The sequence below is a fragment of the Podarcis tiliguerta genome, assembly GCF_965153285.1.
Source record: "Podarcis tiliguerta genome assembly, chromosome: 11".
Taxonomy (NCBI): domain Eukaryota; kingdom Metazoa; phylum Chordata; class Lepidosauria; order Squamata; family Lacertidae; genus Podarcis; species Podarcis tiliguerta.
In genome coordinates, this window is record NC_139544.1 from 54,987,703 (window position 1) to 55,010,960 (window position 23,258).

The 23,258-nt window shown below is 47.1% G+C and overlaps 1 protein-coding gene across 5 annotated transcripts in view; it reads left to right on the top strand.

Annotated features, from left to right (window-relative positions):
• LOXHD1 (lipoxygenase homology PLAT domains 1) overlaps positions 1-23,258 on the top strand; it is a 171,578-nt gene that overhangs the window by 138,745 nt on the left and 9,575 nt on the right. For all 5 annotated transcript variants that reach the window (XR_014502771.1, XM_083402597.1, XM_083402595.1 and 2 more), the window contains 5 exons: positions 62-247; positions 2,930-3,057; positions 6,617-6,734; positions 13,749-13,926; positions 16,451-16,636. Coding sequence is in view for 4 of the 5 variants with exons in the window: in XM_083402597.1 (XP_083258723.1) it covers positions 62-247; positions 2,930-3,057; positions 6,617-6,734; positions 13,749-13,926; positions 16,451-16,636 (796 nt within the window). In the remaining variant the exon portion in view is untranslated. The remainder of the gene's footprint in view (positions 1-61; positions 248-2,929; positions 3,058-6,616; positions 6,735-13,748; positions 13,927-16,450; positions 16,637-23,258) is intronic.

A 23,258-nucleotide genomic window follows, 5' to 3' on the forward strand; every position in this document is an offset into this window, starting at 1 on the left:
GCTCTGCTTGCCCAAGCTTTCATGTTGACCAACAGTGATTCTTCCTTTCCGGCTCCACTAGGTGGGTCATGATGGTGCCACACCAGAAAGCTCCTGGCTCTTGGAAGAAATAACCATAATTGTGCCCACCAAAGGTGTCATGTATACCTTTGTCTGCAAGTGCTGGCTGGCCAGAGACATGGGAGATGGACTTACCTCACGGGTCTACAACATCCTGGATGCAGACTGTGTCAATGTTGGCCTGAAGGTCAGTCGTATCACCTTGCCCTATACCTCTCAGAATCATATTGTAATCCATATAGTCCATCAGAATCTCATATAACTTCTTGAAAATTTCCGATTTTCCTTCATTTGGTGCATAAATACCTACTATCAAAAATTTCTCTCCTAGTGATTGAATTTCAGTTGCAACAAATCTTCCTTGATCATCTTTGAATATAAATTTCGGTGATAGGCTCTCTTTTGCATATAGGACTACTCCTCTTTTTTTAACTTTGTCTGATGAAATAAATTCTTGGCCCAATCTTTTATTAATCAATATCTTCCTGTGAAGCCTTATCACATGTGTTTCTTGCAAACAAATCAAGTCCAATTGTTCTTTTTTAAGTAAATGAAAGACTCTCCTCCTTTTTTCGGGAGAGTTCAAACCATTAATGTTCTCACCGGCCATTTCTGAAGCAAATACAACTCTTTTTTCTGGGAGGGAACCAGTGGTTCTCAAATTCTCCTGCCTTTGAAAATTACTGGTGACTTTGGCGGACCACCAAAGGAACTCTTTTTGTCCTGCAGAATTCTTTTTTTATTGTGAATTCATGATTATTTATACCCATGATGGTATCAGGGCAGCTATAATTCAACACTGTTCATGTCTCTGAAAGTTTCAGGGTAGGCATGCTGCTTCGTTTACAATAGGTGCCTGTCCTGTAACTTCCTGATGCTGTAACTTTACACACCACTAATGTCCTGGGGTGTGTAAGTCCTGCTTTGGTTGTGCTATAGCACAGTAGTCCTCCTCCAGATTCCAATAATAAATGTCGTAATCCTGTGCTGCCAGCTGAGTCAAGGGAGAAGTCAGCCGACCAGCCAAATCTCAGGTGAGTTCTTGCCTGGAGGTAGAGTCCGTATATAAGGTTCAGTGCAGTCCTAAGGCCAGGAGGGTCTCAGGTCAAATAATAATAATAATAATAATAATAATAATAATAATAATAATAATAATAATAATAATTTATTATTTATACCCCGCCCATCTGACTGGGTTTCCCCAGCCACTCTGGGCAACTTCCAACAAAATATTAAAATACAATAATCTATTAAACATTAAAAGCTTCCCTAAACAGGGCTGCCTTCAGATGTCTTTTAAAAGTCTGGAACAGTGGTACCTCAGGTTACATGCACTTCAGGTTACATACGCTTCAGGTTACAGACTCTGCTAACCCAGAAATAGTGCTTTAGGTTAAGAACTTTGCTTCAGGATGAGAACAAAAATCGTGCTCCGGTGGCTCGGTGGCAGCAGGAGGCCCCATTAGCTAAAGTGGTGCTTCAGATTAAGAACAGTTTCAGGTTAAGAACGGACCTCCGGAACGAATTAAGTATTTAACCCGAGGTACCACTGTAGTTGTTTTTCTCTTTGACATCTGGTGGGAGGGCGTTCCACAGGGCGGGTGCCACTACCGAGAAGGCCCTCTGCCTGGTTCCCTGTAACTTGGCTTCTCGCAGGGAGGGAACCGCCAGAAGGCCCTCAGCATCCGGGCAGAACGATGGGGGTAGAGATGCTCCTTCAGGTATACAGGACCGAGGCCGTTTAGGGCTTTCAAGGTCAACACCAACACTTTGAATTGAAACGTACTGGGAGCCAGTGTAGGTCTTTCAAAACCGGCCACTCCCATTCACCAGCCTAGCTGGCACATTCTGGATTAGTTGTAGTTTCCGGGTCACCTTCAAAGGTAGCCCCACATAGAGTGTATAGTCAGATGATCCGGGAGTTAAGAAAGCCAAGGGTCCAAGGTCGCAAGAAGCAGCAAGGTCTGCCCAGGATCGACGAATGTTGTTTCCGGCAGCCGACTGAGGCTAGAAACCCTGCTTAAGAAATCTGGAGCTAGCTGGTTCTCATTAGGAGCAAGAAGGCTGTTCAGCAGCAGGTGGAGTCACTTCGCCATCTGCTCCTTCAGGCTGCTGCTCAGCAGGTGAAGCTGATTCCTGGCCCATGACAGGAAACACTGCAGAACATCTAATAAAGCAGAATGATGTGTAGATGGTCCAGTATAAATACATCACCATTGTGTTTTTATTCTGTCAATAACATGTTGGAAAATGCACAGCAAGAAAACCTCACAACACTTCTGGAGGTGCCCCAACACATATAATGACTTGTAGTTCAATAATTGTAGCCTTCCATTTCAAATGTGATGGATCGTACTCTAAATTAAGACATTATTGTGAAAACAAGGGCCATTCTATTAAAAACATGGGCCCTAGGTATGGGGCTGCTCAGAAGGGCCCCTTGAATTGGTCAGTTTCTAGGGAAGAAGTTACCATGGCCAATGGCCATTGATGGACCTTATCCCCCTAAACTGCTCAAACTACAGAGTATCTCCATATCACTCATGGCAGGGAGCTCCACCAATTAATTGTTCATTTTTTTTGGGGGGGGGTGCAATAGGACAACCGATTCCAAGACATTTCCCCTCTCTTTAATGTGGAATTATTTTCATTTTTTACCCTAATCCCTTTGTTTACCTGGAAGTTTCTTCTGCCCATAAAGCCAGCCTTGTTCCATGCATAGCCTAAGGAGCCACTGACGCACCCACAGCCCATTCTATTTATTACCATTGTGGCTTGGTCTTTGGTGGGGGTTTTTACAGTAAGTAATTTTTTTGAAAATTATTTTAATTACAGAAATTAAAATCACAAATTGTTAATCTCTTCCCAGATTCTCTATGAAGTGACCGTTGTGACTGGCGATGTCTCGCACGCCGGTACAGATGCTGGTATTTTTATAGTGCTCTTTGGATCTAACGGGTGCTCTGAAGAGATGCAGCTGGAAAAAAACGGAGTCAGGTAAGCAGGACTTTGCCAAATCCCTTGTTCCAGAGCTCCCAATGGCAGAGTCTATTCTTGAGCACCTGGAGGGCCATTTGGTCTTTGCGGGTTCATTGTGTTGGACTTGGTTTGAGAAAATGCCTAGTTTATCCCTGGGCAAATCATGATTTCTCATACAGCTGCCCATGGGATTTCCTGGTCCTGGTACCTGTAGACTGAGGCCCCTGCCCTCTACTCCCTGCAATCTGCTGCCAAAAACTGCTGCTCATATACATATATTCGATCAGCATTTCCTAAGCATCATTAGCAACAGCAACCTCTCTGTATCTGCCCAATTTGTCTTAGAAAGGTGCTTCCACATTTTGCTTTCAAACTTTCTTTATACATCTCTAATTGACTTTTTAAAAAAATGAAAAGTAAAAGTCCAGGGTCCCTGCTTGCTCAGGGCCTGGTACATGTGTATCCTGTTGTTGGTGGACCTGATCTCTCTGATTTCCCCTGTCAGAAAATCTAAGCAATATAACAGGGAGTATAGGAATTTCCCATTGAGCCGGTTGCTGTCTGCACTGGCTTGCAATGGCTATCCAGGGTCTCAGGCCTGCTTCCTAATGGAGATGGCAGTTTGCCAGGACTAGAAACGTGTTTTTCTCCTAACTGCTGTTAAAATAAAATAAAAAAGCAAAAGCAAAAAAGGCAAGCTGAGATTTGGGTGGTTTTTCTGCAGTTCCATGGAATTGCAAAATGCACAGAGGCCTGGATACAATCCCAGAAAATTGCCATGCGAGGATAATTGGGACAGCAAATTGTAGTTACCCTAAGACTTGAAGCCTTTCTTTAAGTAATAACCCAAGGTGATTTATGCAACAGAAACAATTCAATACATAATAGAAATTTAATAAATAAAAAACAAGCACGTCTTTAAACTGTCCCAGATAATAAGGCAATTTAATTTACATTAGCTTTAAGCTGCAAAATTGCTCCTGGCCATGCAAAAATTGATAAGTGGACATGAGGGCAGGAAGAGCCAATAAGTTCCTCCTGAGAGATGAGCCCATATCCAGGAGAGGGCAGTGTGCCAGGCCATTTATCTGCTCTGTCTTCACCCCTTTTTCCTCTTGTTAGTCTTTGATTCAGATTTATGCCCCCGCGTGCATATAAATTAAGCGTTCTCAAAGAGCTCTCTTGCCATCTAGTTCATCTCTCCAGGGCAATAGCCTCTGTGTAATTTAATCTGTCCTGTGGAGCAACAGGGAGGTTAAGAATCCAACAAACTGTTATGAGCAGGATCTTTAAATGTGTTGCTTGCAGGAGCAGCGCGATAGCAGAACTGCTCAGCCTGGATGGGAACCTGGATCAAGCCAGTGGCCCAGCCAGCCCATTATTGTCTGCGCTGACTGGCAGTGGCTGTCCTGTGTCTCACCCAGAAAGAGGTCTACCACCTGTTGCAAGATCCTTCTACCTGGAAATGCCTGAGAGTTACCTAGGGACCTTCAGCCAGTGTGGTGTAGTGGTTAAGAGCGGTAGACTCGTAATCTGGTGAACCGGGTTCGCTTCCCCGCTCCTCCACATGCAGCTGCTGGGTGACCTTGGGCTAGTCAGAGAAGTCTCTCAGCCCCACTCACCTCACAGAGAAGAAGGAAAAGGAGAATGTTAGCTGCTTTGAGACTCCTTTGGGTAGTGATAAAGTGGGATATCAAATCCAAACTCTTCTTCTTCTTCAGCATGCTACACGTGTGTGCTCTCCTACTGACAGCGGTGGCACATGCAAAGTCCAGATAAGGATTCGTGACATGGGTTGGAATGGGATGAGATTTCAGGCAGGCAGGAATGAGGTCCTCACCCCTTCAACCTTGGAATCCCAGGCAGCAGTGGAGCAAGCCAATTGGGCTTCTGGGGTGGCATGCATGTCCTGAGCCCAGGGGTGTGCCCAGCCACCCGCGGGGGTGTGGCAAGCTGGGGCAGGACCTCCAAGGACTCTGCCTGCCTCCTCCCACTCAGCCACCCTACAGCTGGGGGGGGGGGAGACAGTGGGTGGACCATTTGGGGCAGCACAGAACCTGCGGGCGCCCAGGCCACTGCAGTGAGTGCCACCAGGCATTTTTTCACCCCCCTCAGTGGTAACACCCGGGGTGACCCGCCTCCACTGAACCCCTCTTCCTCTGCCCCTGACCCCAGGTGTCATTGGACTACAGTTCCCATCACCCCTGAACATTGGCTAAGCTGGCTGAGGATGATGGAAGTTGTCACCCAGTAACATCTTCGCCCTAAGGTTGAAGAACACTGCTGTGGTCGCAACCCACTCTGTGCCCATACAACCCTCCCTCAAGCAATTCCACAAGCCTTATCAAACACCAGCCATCTTTGCTCACTTCCTGGAGAAGGGACAGGCATACAGGGCAGGGCTGTGTCCTACTTTATAAAGTGCAGTCCTCTGTCTGAAGAGCTGTGCAGTTCAAGTTTGGTTCAAAGAACCATCAGTAGGGAAATCAGGGGGCTTTAAGGACATCAGAAGAGAGCTGCTGGATCATGCCAGATGTCTGCTGGAGGTCTGCACGCAGGCCTTGAAGCTGCCAAGCAGACTGAACACTGACCCTATGGGTCAGGGGTCCCAGGTGATGCAGACCGCCTGATCCCAACTACAGTGAGATATGGTTTCCATTTAAATTTTAGGAAATTTCATTCATTAGCATACATGAATTTCATGTTTGTGCGTTTATGCGATATGTAAGCAGCCACTCTCTTTAGTGCTACCTGGCACTTTCCCTGACTCAATGGACAAAAAGGAAAACACCAGACTGAAAAGAAGTCTTCCAAGTGGTACTTGAATTCACCCCCAAGTCTACCCTGTGCCAGGATTGATTTGACCCTTGTGGAAAGAGATGTCTTCGGCTTGGCAAAGTATGCTCTGGAATGGAGTTGTGCCAGGATACCATCTTGCCATGAATCTCACTCGTGACAAGCAGAGTCTGCAAAGCAGAGCCAGTGTGGTATAGTGGTTAAGAGCGGTGGACTCGTAATCTGGTGAACCGGGTTTGATTCGCCGCTCCTCCACATGCAGCTGCTGGGTGACCTTGGGCCAGTCACACTTCTTTGAAGTCTCTCAGCCCCACTCACCTCACAGAGTGTTTGTTGTGGGGAAGGAAGGGAAAGGAGAATGTTAGCCGCTTTGAGACTCCTTAAAGGGAGTGAAAGGCAGGATATCAAATCCAAACTCTTCTTCCTCCTCCTCCTCTTCTTCTTCTTCTTCTTCTTCTTCTTCTTCTTCTTCTTCTTCTTCTTCTTCTAAAGCAGCCATGGCCACTTAACGGGGGGGACGGGCAAAATCCATCCTCTGCCTCCCATCCGCCCCAAGGCCAATTCATGCAAGGCCCACCGAGTCAAAAGACAGAGCACGAGACCGGCATCCTTTCCTTGCAGTGGCCAACCCGATGCCCCAGGAAAGCCCACAAGTCGGGAATGAGTGCAACAGCACTCTCCCTGCAACCTGGAAGATCCTACTCTTTCTTCCAACCTGCGGCCGGGGGCTCTTTCATGTATGAAGCTGACCTAAACCTGAGCCAATTTCTCATTCCTCCAGATTTGAGATCGGCCAGAAGGACACCTTCATCATGGAGATTCCTGACATTGCACCACTCAGGAAGATGAGGATACGGACGGATGGAGAAGGGTGTCGCCCAGATTGGTTTCTCGAACAGGTAGCGACAGAGTTCGTGAACTCCTCTACTGCTTGTGGGGGTGGTCTGTGTGGATTCTTTTCATGGAGTGACTCCATTTTGGAGAAGGGACTTTGGTTTCTTTTCTAGATCTACCTGGAGTTACCTAAGTACGGCATGTGCTTTACGTCAAAGCTACTGTCTGTTGCGTGGCAAGGTCCCAAGCCCTCCCAGGAAGTGGAATAAAGACACATGAAACAGTATTTTAGGTTAATGGGCTAAAAAGGCCACAACTTTGTTGGTTACAGAATGTGAGTGGTATTGGCTTAGGCATTGGAAACCTCACAACTATATCTGACTCCTGACCATTTGCAGGAGTCTTGGAAGGGTTAACCACCGGTAGGGGGAGCCCTGCTGATGCACATCAACTAGGAACTCCCCCAGGGTCACCGCTAGGGGTTGTGCCATGGCCCTAGCCCCCCGTCTGGGGCTTTGGACAGAAACCACACCCCTCGGATTCCTTTAACGGAATACCCTTGAAATAGGAGGGGTAGGTGATGGCCACTACCTCCCCTCCCCTTCAACCTAATACTCCAATGCCTAACCTTACAAAGTTGTGACAAATTGCTACGAGGTAGGTGAAAAACCATGGGATGCAGGTGGCGCTGTGGGTTAAACCACAGAGCCTAGGTCTTGCCGATCAGAAGGTTGGTGGTTCGAATCCCCGCGACAGGGTGAGCTCCCTTTGCTCGGTCCCAGCTCCTGCCCACCTAGCAGTTCGAAAGCACGTCAAAGTGCAATTAGATAAATAGGTATCGCTCCGGTGGGAAGGTAAACGGTGTTTCCGTGTGCTGCTCTGGTTCGCCAGAAGCGGCTTAGTCATGCTGGCCACATGACCCGGAAGCTGTACGCCAGCTCCCTCGGCCAATAAAGCGAGATGAGCGCCGCAACCCCAGAGTCGGCTACGACTGGACCTAATGGTCAGGGGTCCCTTTATCTTTACCTAGGCGAAAAATGAAATGGCCGATGCCATTTTGCCAAGTGGGAAAAAATTCCTACCAGGCCCCTGTTAAAAAGCAGGTGACCAACCGAAGTCCATAGCAAGGTCAGGAGATAAAGAGCCTAACCTGGGGGGGGGGGGACAACTGCCTGAGCAAGGAGAAAAGGAACATGTCCTTGGCCGTGGGCAGTTTAAGTAGCCCATGCCACACCCCAGGACCATCTGGATTGGACAGCCTTGGGTTGACTCGGCCGAGGACCAACCAATGGCGCAGGGGGTATCCCACCCTATGTGCGTGGGAAGGGCTTGCTTCCAGCCCGCAACATCATTTCCCCGGGGACGGAAAACAACGTTCCCAAATACAGCTTCAGCACACTGTCCGACACTGTAAACGCTTCATTTCAAATGTTTTGTTCCTTCCTTAGAGGGCTTCAATCTCTCATTATTTACATCCCAAAGTTTTCGAGGGATGGTAATAAGGAAAGTCTGCTTGGCAAGGTCGCGTTTTTCATTAATGTTTCCTCCAGCCCTTCAACTTCTTATCTTGCTCGAAACGGAGACATGGGAGATCTGTAAGGAAAGCCAAGAGCAACCTATAATTTTACCCAAGCGGACTCTCTGCTGTTCGACTTTATTAGGAGAGCACATTGGCTTTGAGCCATTGCACCTGCAATACATTTCAAATCCTCTTTTGCGGTAGGAGGCCCCAAGGAGAAATTGTAGCTGCCATGGACGCTTTTGGAGAGAATGTTGCACATCCATGAGTGGGGGCTAGCTAAGCCTGGCTTGGATCCACGCGATTGTTGAAGGGGCCATTTCAGATATTTATTTTGCCAAAGCATCTTTTTAAATAATAGTTACAAAATGTATCGCTCCCTCCCCCTTCTTGGATGTGCCAAATATTTAAAATTCCCTTTGTTTCCATCTCTGCTTCCCACCCCATATAACCGAGTCACACAGCTGTACGAAAAATTAAGATTCTTCAGGTGGGATGTGTACGGTATTTATTTGTCGCTTTTGATATTTGTACGTCTTAGTTTTGTGTCTTATGCTCATTGCAGCTAGATGGGCATAAATAGGGTTGCCGTATTTCCAGAGGTAAAAATTCAGACAAAAATAAGTTGTTGAGCATTTTGGGGGTGATTGCCCACTCACCCTGCTACTGCTGCCAAGCCCAATCCGTCCAACCCCCCCTCCAACCCCACCCCCCACATTTGCTTAAAATTGTAAAAATCCCCCCGGACAAAAGGAAAACATGTCTGATCTCCTTCGTGTCCAAAGCAAGACAGCAAAAGCAAAGGCTATACACAAACAGAAGTTCCCAGCAAGCTGTGCTGGAGTGTAAACAGACATGTGACACACAATAATCATGCCTGTTCCTTAAGATGGAATGGAATATCACAGCATCGGGCATCCCAAAAGAGGACATGTTCGAGATTTGTCAGACTTATGGCAACCCTAGCATAAGAGAGAGATAAGGGGAAAGAAAACACATGCTTCTAGAATTGCTACAAAGCCTTCCTCCAATGATCACACTTTGCAGCCTTTCATAGGGAACCACACTGGAAGCAAAAGGAATGACTGGGAGGCAGCAAGGATCTTAACTGGACAAAGGTGTGAGAGATGTGGAAGGTGATGGGGAAACCACACAGGGTTGGGCAGAAGCAGCGCTCTGACCAAAATTTGGCACAATTGATTCTGTAAGTTGAGGAGAAATTGTTTCGTGAAATCTCCCCAACCCGACTTTCTTCCTCCAAATTCTTTTGCTGCTGGTTCAGCACGTTTACATGGGAGTTGGTTCCATTGGACTCACATGGCTTAACGTCTGATTAGACATGAATAGCATTGTACAGTGGTGCCTCGCAAGACGAAATTAATTCATTCCGATAGTTTTTTCGTTGTACGAGTTTTTTCGTCTTGCGAAGCACCACTGCATTTAAACACTGACAACGGCGGGGAGGGGTGGGGAGAAGCAGGACAGCTGCCGCAGCCGGTACCTCAGACTCACCCACGCGTTGTGGCCACCGCGCAACGCGGCTGCTAGAGGGCGGCGGGGCTCAGGAGCGCGACTCCAGGGAGAGAGAGGCGCTGGCGGCAACGGCTCTCTGAGGGGAGCGCGCGAGGGGGGTGGGCAGCGGTGTGAGGCACTAACCGTCAGCCGGAAGGTGGGAGGGAGCCGGAGGAGCCGTCAGCCGGAAGGTGGGAGGGAGCCGGAGGAGCGGGGAAGCGAGTGTGCGTGCGTGCAGTGACCGTCGCCATGACACGAGAGGCAGGGCCGTTTCGTCTAGCGAAGCAAGCCCTTAGGAAAATCCGTCTTGTGAAGCACCACAGAAAACGAAAAACCTTTTCGTCTAGTGAGTTTTTCGTCTTCCGAGGCATTGGTCTTGCGGGGTACCACTCTACTGTTTATTTCTGATTTCCTCATCCCCTCCACCCGCTCAAATGTGATCTGGAGTGCCTTTTAAATGTTTTAATAAAGCATCTTTGGGGTTGTTGTTGTTTTTGCAAGGCAGTCTTACTGTTAAAAATAAATAAAGCCAGTCGTTGAAATCTAGCTGTGATTTCCTGCATCGCAGGAGTTGGGACTAGGTGACCCTTTGGGTCACGTCCAACTTTACAGTTCTATGATTTTATTAAACTTCCCCGTGGGATGATTAAAAATAGGGCTGCATGGAATGGCGTGCAGTGACTTTATATTTTTAGTGAGTCTGCTTCAGTCACTGCCTTTGCTTTGTGGGTGAAATTTTGCACTGAACCTCTCGAATAAAACAGCTGCTGAAGCAACGAGCCGCCCACTTTGTATTAAAAGTGCTTATCTGTAGATGCTCAGCTGCTCATGTGTACCAAAGGAGGCAGCCATTTTTATGATGGAAGCCATTTTCAAGTTCTCAAAAATCACCCCAGAACCAGCAAGGTCCCCCTGAACTGGTGCAGAACTTGGCAGATGCCCAACCATGTCAACTCCTGATGGGGGACTAGGAAGTAACTGCTGCCTGCAAACCTGTGCTCTCCGAATTGGAGAGCTGGAGCTACATCCATCACTTACCTCGGACTACTGCAATGCACTCTACATGGGGCTACCTTTGAAGGCGAACAAGAAACTGCAACTAATCCATAATGCAGCAGCTAGACTGATGCGAGTTGTAGTTCAGCAACATCTGGGGACCCACAGGTTGAGAAAGGCTGGTCTACATAGAGGAAGAGAGCAAGGTATATAATAATAATAATAATAATAATAATAATAATAATAATAATAATAATAATATATTTATACCCCACCCATCTGGCTGGGTTTCCCCAGCCACTCTGGGTGGCTCCCAACAGAAAATTAAAAGCACAACAAAATGTCAAACATTAAAAACTTCCCTAAACAGGACTAGCTTCAAATGTCTTCTAGAAGTCAGATAGTTGTTTATTTCCTTGACATATGATGGGAGGCCATTCCACAGGGAAGGCGCCACTACCCAGAATGTCCTCTGCTTGGTTCTCTGGAACCTCACTTCTCACAGAGAGGAAACCAGCAGAAGGCCCTCAGCGCTGGACCTCAGTGTCTGGGGTGAGTGATGGGGGTGGAGACGTTCCTTCAGGTATACTGGACCGAGGCCATTTAGGGCTTCAAAGGTCAGCACCAACACTTTGAATTATGCTCGGAAACGTACTGGGAGCCAACGTAGGTCTTTCAGGACCGGTGTTATATGGTCTCAGCAGCCGCTCCCAGTCACCGGTCTAGCTGCCACATTCTGGATTAATTGTAGTTTCCGGGTCACCTTCAAAGGTTAGGCATTGGCATGGTTCTGTAGATGGAAGAGGGGAGGTAGCGCCATCACCTGCCCCGCATATTGAAGGGTAGTAAGTTAAAAGATTCCAGGGGGCGTGGCCCTGTCTGAAGCCTAGGGAGGTTAGGGCCTAAGGCACGCCCCTACCGGTGACCTCGGGGGAGTTCCTAGTTGATGTGCATCAGCAGGACTCCCCCTACTGGTGGTTAACTCTTCCCGGACTTCAAGCAGACGGGCTGGAGTGAGATATAGTCAGTTAGGACCAATGCCTAAGCCAATACCGCTCATCACCTGTAACCAATAAAGTTGTGGCCTTTTCTTAGCCCATTAACCTTAATAATTATGTCATGTGTCATTATTTCCACCTTGGGGGGGGGGGTTGGGAACATGCCACGCAATTACAGGTCTGTGTTGGAAGCAGAATAAGCTATCCGATATATTTATATGTTCCAGAGCAAATTAAGCTGATCTGTGTACATCACCGTGCTCTGCAAGATTAATAGAGGCTGCAGGAGAATTCCGTCCTTCGCACTGTGGAATTTGGTGCTGAATGTAGATTTCTTCCGCTGCTTCTCTTCCAGCGCATACAGTGCACTCTCACCTCCCTCCAAAGCACTGATGAGTAACACACTCGCAAATGCATCTTCGTAGGTTTCAAACGGGGAGTCAGGCTGGTGTGAGGACGAATCTGAGCTCCCTTGAATTTCTGTCGGCGGCGTGTTTATAGGAGAACGAGCAGACGGGAACACTTGTGGGGGCAGAGCTGGAATGTCAGACAGATGGTGCACCGTCAGTGCTAAGCAGACAAGATGAGAAGGCAAATGAAGCCATCAACCTCGTTAATTAACCATTTGTTGCTACATGGAAACTCAGGCATGATACTCTGAGTTTTCCTGTCTCAAAAAACCGACAAAATCTCCACCCTCCCACCAATTGTAAACAGGAGATCAGAGTTGCCAATTAAAAAATGAATGGGTTGTTTCAATTAGGAGTCTGCCATTGGAGAAGTATGCAATACAGTTTGCAATAGGAAGAAATTACAATGGTTCACAAGCCCACCTCCGTACTTATGTTTATATTATTTATGTGATTGAATTTATATACTTGCCAGCTATGGAGCAAAATACTTCAGAACAGACATATATATCCTGCGTCTCCGGACTGAAACTTCTATCCAGCAACCAAAGCTGTAACCTTTGCTTGGCCTGATAGCTTCTCCAAAAGAAAGTCATTCATATCTTCCTATATACATAAAAACATAAGGTGTCGTCACGCTCTGCAGTTATCGGTGACCACACCAGCTGCAGCATGAGGAACGGCTGGCATGCCCAGACAAGCTGATTAATGGAGGGGGTGGGATAGGTGACGGGGTGGATCAGGTAGAAAAGGAAAGGGGTTTGGTCAGGTATGGGGGAATGGCAAAGGGGGAGGTGGGGTTGGAGAGCAGAGCAAGCAGGGGTGGGTATGTCTATCCCTTATACAGCCTAGCATCTCCCTACCGGTATGCCCCGCGGAGGACCTTAAGGTCCATAAATAGCAACACCCTAGAGGTCCTGGGCCCTAAGGAATTCAGATTAGCCTCAACCAGAGCCAGGACCTTTTCAACTGGGCTCAGGGCAGCTAACAACAAATTTAAAACACTTAATTATAAAAGCAGCATAAAATACAGTATAAAAACATGAATAACAATAAAATTCAAAATTCAAAAATCAGTTTAGGGTAAATAAGCATTAGATAATCCCCAGGGCTAGCTGGCTGAATGGTCCTACTTGGGCAGTGAGGAGGCCAGGGGAGAATTAGCTGTGGGGTCTCAGAGTGGGTGATCTTCATAAAAGGGGAGGGGGAGGGAAGAGAAGGGAAATAAAAGATCAGGCTGAATTCAAATTAAAGGCCAGGAGGAATAGCTGTCTTACAGGCCCAACGGAAGGAGGTTAAATCCTGAAGGGCCCTAGTCTCATGGGACAGAGCATTTCACCAGGTCGGAGCCATCACTGAAAAGGCCCTGGCCCTAGTGGAGGATAGTCTGAATTCCTTAGGGCCCGGGACCTCTAAACTATGGTTATTCATATAAATAGTCCCACCATTGCAACTGTGTGCCCCTAACCCTACCACACCACTTGTACTGGTGAGCATCAGTGATGCTAGTGTCCATAACTCGGCCCCACCCCACACCCCAAGAGCAAAAATTCCCCAGTGGGTGTTGCTGAAGCTTTCTTTTAGGGCTATCCAAATGGTCCTAATTCAGACTGAATGCTTTCCTTTGGTTTGGTTCCCCCCTAGATCACCATGAAGAATCTGACCACTCAAGAGGTGACCGTGTTTGCATACAATGAATGGCTCTCCACGCAGTGGGGAGACAATCTCACCCTGGAATGGGAGATTCCAGCCGTAATTGATGATGAGCAGATGATGGATTATACTGAATATACAATTCAGGTTAAAACCAGTGACGTTGGAGGTACGTTTAACATTTGTTGCATCTGGTTCTACATGAAACCAGTGAGTTTTCCCTGCTGTGATAGAATCGCTACTGTCACTAACCCACTCTGTCTGTCCAAGAAAATAATTCTTAAGGAAATTTTAGTAGGTTTATTGAAACTCCTTTGACATCCTTAGATGTTCTGCCAGAGAAGAGGAACCTTCAAGTTTTGCTTAGCATTTTGCTTTTGGAAATATTTGGTATCAGTTGACAGATGCACGGATCTCTTTAGGAAATATTCCTACCCAGATTGATGCTCTTTTTGGCTACCCATGAAATCCCTCAGAAGTCTTGGAGAATGTGTAGTGTGAGGAACTGATAGATATTTACTTATAAAAGAGGCAGGGGGTATTATCAAAGAACTTGTGAATTATTATCTAAACAAGCTGAACATCAAGCACACATGATCTCATTGATTCCTGATTGTTTCAGACATGGGTGACACTGTGGTCTAAACCACTGAGCCTCTTGGATTTGCCGATCAGAAGGTCAGCGGTTTGAATCCACACAATGGGGTGAGCTCTTGTTGCTCTGTCCCAGCTCCTGCCAACCTAGCAGTTCGAAAGCACACCAGTGCAAGTAGATAAATAGGTACCATTGTGTCAGGAAGGTAAATGGCATTTTCGTGCACTCTGGCACTCATCACAGTGTTCCATTGCGCCAGAAGCGGTTTATTCCTGCTGGCCGCATGGCACCTGGAAAGTTGTCTGTGGACAAACACCAGCTCCCTCGGTCTGAAAAGCGAGGTGAGCGCCGCACCCCAAAGTCACCTTTGACTGGACTTAACCGTCCAGGGGTCTTTTGCCTTTACCTTACCTTACCTTACCTTACCTTACCTCTTTCGTACTCTGACAAACCTTCTCCAATGTGTGTGTGTGTGTGTGTGTGTGTGTGAGAGAGAGAGAGAGAGAGAGAGAGAACACTTTGGCTCCCAAAGAAGAGAACTTCAGATGTCAACAAGAGCACATCCATCTTCTCTTTTCCAGGAAATGAAGGGTGATAGTTTTTAACAACAGTGAGTTCTATTTTGTTATGAGCTGAGACAGTCAGTGGGGGAAAACAAATTAGGGAATGAATGAGGTGAGTTTGTTTTTGATCAGATTATACAGCAGTCAGCATAATGTTACATCCGACTGAGGCACATGCAGGTTCGTAACTCACTCGACTGCGGCATCTCTCAGCACAGAGACAATAACCTGATTCGTATGTCATCATAGCACCACGAGAGATGAGCTGTCATATTCTGTGCAGGGTTTGGAGATGTTTTGCAGGTGTACCCTAACCCAAAACAGTCCTTTGCTTTGCCAGCCTCCAGGAGGATTCCACAGCAGCTCTTGGCTCTTTGTTTTATTTATCTCCTTCTGCAAAGGTCTAAGGCGATGTACAGAATGCAATAAAATCTGCTAAAAACGCAGTTAAAAGCAACAGGGGAAAGAACGGCAGATAATAAGCAATGCCACGGCAGCGACCTATTTGCTCAGCTGGGAAAGCTTGTCAGAACAAACATGTCTTCAGTTGTTTCCGGAAGTGGAGATAGTGAGCACTTGTCGTAATCGTGTGTCAACAGGGATGCTGTTCCACAGAACAGGGGCAGCCAGCTAAAGGCCTTAATCCACATTACTCCAGAATGGACTTCAGAGATCTTGATTTAGTATGATTTATAGATTTCATAAAATTTATATGCCACCTGATCGTATGGAACCTCAAACTGGTTTACAAAACAGAAAACAGAAAATTTGGGGGGTGGGTTCAAAAGCCTACTTTAAAAATATACATAAGTTAAAATACTAAAATAGATTAAGATTGCCTCAACTGTCTAAGCATCTGGGTAAGGTAAAGGTAAAGGGACCCTTGATCATTAGGTCCAGTCGTGGCCGACTCTGGGGTTGCGGCGCTCATCTCACTTTATTGGCCGAGGGAGCCGGCGTACAGCTTCCGGGTCATGTGGCCAGCATGACTAAGCCGCTTTTGGCAAACCAGAGCAGCACATGGAAACGCCGTTTACCTTCCCGCCAGAGTGGTACCTATTTATCTACTTGCACTTTGACGTGCTTTCGAACTGCTAGGTTGGCAGGAGCAGGGACTGAGCAACGGGAGCTCACCACGTCGCGGGATTTGAACCGCCAACCTTCTGATCGGCAAGCTCTAGGCTCTGTGGTTTAGACCACAGTGCCACCCGTGTCCCCCTCTTTTCCTTAGGACGTCCCTATTTCCTACCAGTCCTACCACCGTAACTTGTTGATTACAGTTGCTCTTCAAATAATTCGTAAATTTCTTCCAACCTTCTGTGAATCTCTGGTCTCGCAGGTTTCAAATCCTTCCTGTCATTTTATCTAATTCTGCGTAGTCCATTAATTTCGTCTGCCATTCTTCTTTCGTCGGCAATTCTTCTTGATTCCAAACTGGGCAAATTTTGCACCAGCTGAAGTTTCCAAGAGGGCTTCAGAGGCAGCCCTAGGTATAACGTGCTGCAGTAATCTGTTCTCTCTCTGTCTCCCTGCAGCGGCTGGAACAGATGCCAATGTCTTCATGATCATCTTTGGGGAGAACGGGGACTCCGGGACTTTGGCTCTTAAAGAAGCAAACACGTCCAACAAGTTTGAGAGGAACCAGTTGGATGTTTTCTATTTCTCCGATATACTCAGTCTTGGGGATCTCTGCAAAGTGCGGATCTGGCACGACAATACAGGTAACAAAGATGGTTTGTTTATTTGTTTATTTTAACAAAGGTTTATTTTAAGGGGTCGGGGGGGGGGTACCATTTCTGCTTTGTGTCAGGATCTCCGCTCAGCCAAGCTGATAAAGCTCATTTTCTTCCCCCGAGTCCTTTGGAATCACCTCACAATGTGTTTAACGACCTGAGCCTTTGATAAGGCTCCAAGGCACGTTCTATTCAGCAGAGTTTCCAGCACAGGAAAGAGACGAGAGGTTTGGGCTACATTGCAAAGAGTTTTATTATACCAGCCACGCAGACCCAAAAACACATCCTCTCTCTATGAAAGCAGAGAACAACTGAACAAAGGAAACAGGAAACCACTAACGTCACATCCCATCTCCCCTCCCATGAGACTTCCCACAGTCTGGAAGGTCTCTGGAATGTAAACAGAGTCCTGTGACTCCAAGCAGCTGCACAGTGATATGAACAGAAACTAACACTTTGTGGGCTGTATTTCTTCATGGTGGCACATAGTAGGGGGTGCTGATCACAGAGGGGAAACTGATTGGAACAATGCATGTGACTCTTACTTTTGTAAGGTAAATGACAAACCAGCTGCACAAATCTCAGAGGATCACACACAAAAATATCTTTCCATTATCTATCAAAGCAAGCAGGAAGTATTGCGTGGCGAGTTCCCGTCCCCCCCCCCCAGTGGAAATAAAGACACGTGACACAATTATTTAAGGTTAATGGGCTAAATATGGCCACAACTTTATTGGTTACAGGTGATGAGCGGTATTGGCTTAGGCATTGATCCTAACAGACTATCCGGCTTCAGCCTGTTTGCTTGAAGTCCAGGAAGGGTTAACCACCAGTAGGGGGAGTCCTGCTGATGCACATCAACTATGAACTCCCCCAAGGTCACCACTCGGGGGCGTGTCTTAGGCCCTCACCTCCATAGGCTTCGGACAGGGCCACGCCCCCGTAATCCTCTATCGGACTATGTTTCAATATGCGGGGCAGGTGATGGCGCTTCCTCCCCTCTTCCATCTACAAAACAATACCAATGCCTAACTGCCAATACCAAGAAAGTTGTGATGATTTGCTACGAGGTAGGTGAAAACCAAGTGGCTGGTGCCAATTTGCCAAGTGGAAAAATTCCTACCAGGCCCTTCAATGGCGACCAACTGAGGTCCATAGCAAGGTCAAGGAACGAAAACCTTATAGGGCAGGAGGGTGGGAAAAACAGGAACAGCTGGTATGCGGGAAAAGAGGGAGATCCCTGGCCATGCCTGCGTTTAAATTGGGAGGGCCACGCCCCCAAAGCCAGCTGATTGGCTGGCCAGGGGGTAACACGGCCGAGATTCCCCCAATCATGCAGGGGCTGGGCTCCAGCTACTGCGCACGGGGTTGGGCCATGATGCCTGCAATCCCACCTCCTCTGCAGGGTGGAAGTGGGTTTATCAAAATCCCAGCAGGGCAAATGTTTAAAGATGGTGTTGGGAAGGGCTAGCAATGGGTGAGGCCCAGGGATGTGGCATGGGAAGATTCCTGAGGGCATCTAGAGAGATCTGTTCCCTATACAGTGCTTCCCCTATGAGCAAAGGTTGCAGCTATTGGGGGCTTTTTCGTTTAGAGAAAAAATGACCCAGAGACGACATGATAGAAGTTTATCAAACTGTGTACTGCATGGAGAAAGCGGGTTTTTCTCCATCTTACAACACATGCATTGAATGTTGGGATGGTTCAAGATAGATAAAGTCAGTGCTTTATTTCTGGGGGTACACATACCCCTAAACACTTTGTGACTCCTGCATCAATAGGAGTATAGCATCTAGATCAAGGGAAGTAATAGTGCCACTGTATTTTGCTCTGGTCAGACCTCACCTGGAGTACTGTGTCCAGTTCTGGGCACCACAGATCAAGAAGGACACTGACAAACTGGAACGGCAACCAAAGGAGGGCAACCAAAATGGTCAAAGGCCTGGAAACAATGCCTTATGAGGAACGGCTAAGGGAGCTGGGCATGTTTAGCCTGGAGAAGAGGAGGTTAAGGGGTGATATGATAGCCATGTTCAAATATATAAAAGGATGTCACATAGAGGAGGGAGAAAGGTTGTTTTCTGCTGCTCCAGAGAAGCGGACACGGAGCAATGGATCCAAACTACAAGAAAGAAGATTCCACCTAAACATTAGGAAGAACTTCCTGACAGTAAGAGCTGTTCGACAGTGGAATTTGCTGCCAAGGAGTGAGGTGGAGTCTCCTTCTTTGGAGGTCTTTAAGCAGAGGCTTGACAACCATATGTCAGGAGTGCTCTGATGGTGTTTCCTGCTTGGCAGGGGGTTGGACTCAATGGCCCTTGTGGTCTCTTCCAACTCTATGATTCTACTTTTGTCCATTTACTGTATTTATTTCCCCCGATTTGAACTATAAAATAGTGGTTTTCTTGAGCCAAAATGAGAGTACCCCTAAACTTTTTTTTTTTAATTGAAAAAAGCACTGGATAAAGTCCTAAGTGGGGTAGGAGAACTGGGGGTGGGGGGAGATTCCCATCTGGAAACCAATTCAACCCTTTGGTTTCAGATAGTACATGGGTAGACAAGCACATGGGTGGACATAAATTTTCACGGCCCTCTAGCAGCTACGGTGGCTCATTTACCAGCAGTAAAGACACTTCCGCCCTACAGAGGAGATGGGGTTGCGGGCTTCACGGCCCCACCACACGCGCAGTAGCTGGAGCCCAGCCCCACACGATTGGGGGGGATTCCCGGCCACGTCACACCCTGGCCAGCCAATTGGCTGGCTCTGGGGGTGTGGCCTGCCCTATTTAAGGCAGTATGCGGCTGGGGATCTCCCTCTTTCCCCATCTGCCAGCTCTGGAAGTGTCTGCTTGATTGTATCTATGGAAGATGGAGTAAGCTTGTTTTCTCCTGTTCTGGAGGGTAGGACTTGAACCAGTGGCTTCAAGTTACAAGAACGGAGATTCTGACTCAACGTCAGGAAGAACTTTCTAGCAGAAAGAGCTGCTTGACAGTGGAACAGACTCCCAGAAGAGAAGGTGGTTTCTCCTTCCTTGGAGGTCTTTAAGGAGAGGTTGGAAGGCTATCTGCCATGGATGCTTTAGCTGAAATTCCTTCTTGCAGGGGGTTGGACTAGATGACCCTTAGGGTCCCTTCCAACTCTACAATTCTATGAAAAGTAGAACAAAAATAAAATTAAGCTGGATCATTTGTGGTACAAAAAGTTCCAGGAGGTTAGCAGGAGGTTACTGGACACTCACTGATTGGGAACAAAACACTGTGCCTACTCCATAGTCCTGACTCCCTGGAGAGCCCTTCAACAGAGGTAGGGGGTTCAAATAATAGATCTGTTGTAGCCTTCTAAAAAATGTAGAAAGTGATTGGGATTGGGAAAAGTTTACAGAGTATATGCATAAGTGAAAAACAAATAACGTTTGTAAGTTTTAATGAAGCTCTGTAAAAAGAAATATTAGAATATGAGTGAAATAAGATTTAATTTACAAATATTGGGTGAGGTTTTAGAAATGTGTAAGAAATTAAGAAGGGAAGGAGTATCAGTCGAGTTGAGGGAAGTAAAAAAAAAGAGATTGGATGTAAAAAAGATGATTTGTATTAATTTTTATTTATTTGAAAACTGAATAAAAAATTTATATAAAAAATAAAAAATGTAGAAAGTGGACCATCGCAAAAGGGAGAGAGAGCTTTCCCCCATTCCCATGTAATTCACACCTAGTGCAATTCAAAGCACAGCAATTTGCCCAAGCAACTATTTTGCTTTCTTCCTGAGCAGAGAAGCAGCTCCCTTCTGGTTTGGCTCCTTCGCCAGCTGCCCTCCATCCAATAGCAGGGTCCAGACTCGGAAAGCTGGCTTGCCTCCAGCCACCGGGTGATCGTCCGCCAACCCCCAATTCCCACCGCAGTGCCCAGCCGCTCCTCCTCTCACCGCAGGCGGACGTTGTGGTTCCTTCTCCCCCCCCCCCTTTTTTGTCTTCTGTTTGCTGAAGACTCTCTTCCCAAACTGCTGGAGACAGGGCTTTGGGAGACAGAGCATTTATTTGTCAAGGGTTTGCTTCTCCAGGGATGCCAAAGAAGAAAAACCCTGAGACTGGTGTCTTCCAGCACACATGGCGGTCCTGGGTAATCCTCTAACAAAACACTGCCTTCTGGAGCTCAAGGCTTAATTAAGTGCTGGCAGGCAAGCAGGGCCTGGGCTGGATTTTTCTGCTCCTCACTCTTTTCCCTTCTTCTCGTTGTTGTTAAGTGATGAGAAATGGCAGGTATGTAAATGGAAGAGCAGGCCTGGATTTCCATGCAACAGAGGGCCATAGGAATAAGGAGACTCCGCCAACAGGCAGGGGTGGTCCAGCACTCCTAATTCCCCCCAGGTAAATTAAATCCAGGGGAAAGAGGCTTTTGACTAGGGACAGGGGCATAGTTCAGTGATAGAGCATCTGCTCTGCTTGCAGAAGGCTCCAGGTTCGGTCCTCAGTATCTGGAAAGTCATAATAATAATAATAATAATAATAATAATAATAATAATAATAATAATATATTATTTATACCCCGCCCATCTGGCTGAGCCTCCTGCCAACCTAGCAGTTCGAAAGCATGTCAAAGTGCAAGTAGATAAATAGGTACCGCTCTGGTGGGAAGGTAAACGGCGTTTCCGTGCGCTGCTCTGGTTCACCAGAAGCGGCTTAGTCATGCTGGCCACATGACCCAGAAGCTGTACACCGGCTCCCTCAGCCAATAAAGTGAGATGAGCACTGCAACCCCAGAGTCGGTCACGACTGGACCTAATGGTCAGGGATCCCTTTACCTTTTTCATCTGGCTGGGCTTCCCCAGCCACTCTGGGCGGCTTCCAACAAAATATTAAAATACCGTAATACATCAAACATTAAAAGCTTCCCTAAACAGGGCTGCCTTCAGATGTCTTCTAAAAGTCTGGTAGTTGTTCTTCTCTCTGACATCTGGTGGGAGGTCGTTCCATAGGGCAGGTGCCACTGCTGAGAAGACCTTCTGCCTGGTTCCCTGTAACTTGGCTTCTCGCAGCGAGGGAACCGCCAGAAGGCCCTTGGAGCTGGACCTCAGTGTCCGGGTAGAACGATGGGGGTGGAGATGCTCCTTCATTGCCTGCCAGTGTAGACAGCAGATGGACCAAGGGGCTGGCTCAGTGCAATGCTGCTTCCCTCCACAGTGGGGTTCCCAAACTCCCCCCACCTCCATGGACCACTTAAAAAAATGCTGAGGGTCTTGGCCAACCAGCTAATGATTTCCCCACCTATTGCAGCAGGTATAATGTTCTGTGTGCTGTATGATTTTTAATTGCGTTTTCACTGCTTCTTTTGTTTCTTGCACATTGCGTTTTATGAAGTTGCAATCTGAATCCAACAGAATTAGGTGGAATTGAAATGTAATACGGTGGTACCTTGGGTTAAGAACTTAATTCAGTCCGGAGGTCCGTTCTTAACCTGAAACTGTTCTTAACCTGAGATACCACTTTAGCTAATGGGGCCTCCCACTGCCGCCGCACCGCTGCTGCGTGATTTCTGTTCTCATCCTGAAGCAAAGTTCTTAACCTGAGGTACTATTTCTGGGTTAGTGGAGTCTGTAACCTGAAGCGTCTGTTACCTGAAGTGTATGTAATCCGAGGTACCACTGTATGACGACATCAACATCATCATCATCATCAGCAACAACAACAACTTTATTTCTATGCCACCTTTCTGACTGGGTTTCCCCAGCCACTGTGGTTTGCTCCCCATCCCCCAAATATTACAAGCACAATAAAACACTGACCGTTAAGACCCCTTCCTGAACAGGGTTGCCTTCAGATGTCTTCTAAAAGTCAAATCTGTTTGACATCTGATGGGAGGACGTTCCACAGGGCGGGTGCCACTACAGAGAAGGCCTCCTGCCTGGTTCCCTGTAGCTTCATATCTCACAGTGAGGGAAGCTCCAGAAGGCCCTCAGAGCTGGACCTCAGTGTCCAGGCTTGGCGATGCAATAAAAGAAGCGATTCAAATGTAGCTTAAAATAAAAATGAATATCTGATGCGATAGACGTGCTGTCTCACCTCTTCAACCACAAATCCAAAGATGCGCCATGGACCACCAGAATGGAGCTTGTGGACCATGCTTATATCATTATGAAGAAGAAGAAGAGTTTGGATTTGATATCCCGCCTTTCACTCCCTTTAAGGAGTCTCAAAGCGGCTAACATTCTCCTTTCCCTTCCTCCCCCACAACAAACACTCTGTGAGGTGAGTGGGGCTGAGAGACTTCAGAGAAGTGTGACTGGCCCAAGGTCACCCAGCAGCTGCAGGTGGAGGAGCGGGGAAGCGAACCCGGTTCCCCAGATTACAAGACTACCGCTCTCAACCACTACACCACACTGGTGTAGTGCAAATTATGTTTTCGTTATCTTATTCCACTCCATTTATTTCAGCAGAAAGGAGACACGGTATAAGCGGAAGGGAAGACACAATCAATTGCATACTGTTTGCAGACTGAAAATAACAGCAGCAGCAAATACCAACTGTGTTCACTGGATTTCCATTGGTTTCCGTTCCAGATGTTGGACAAACAAGCGAACACCAGTGATTTCCATTCCTGTTTTTGTTGGACTTAT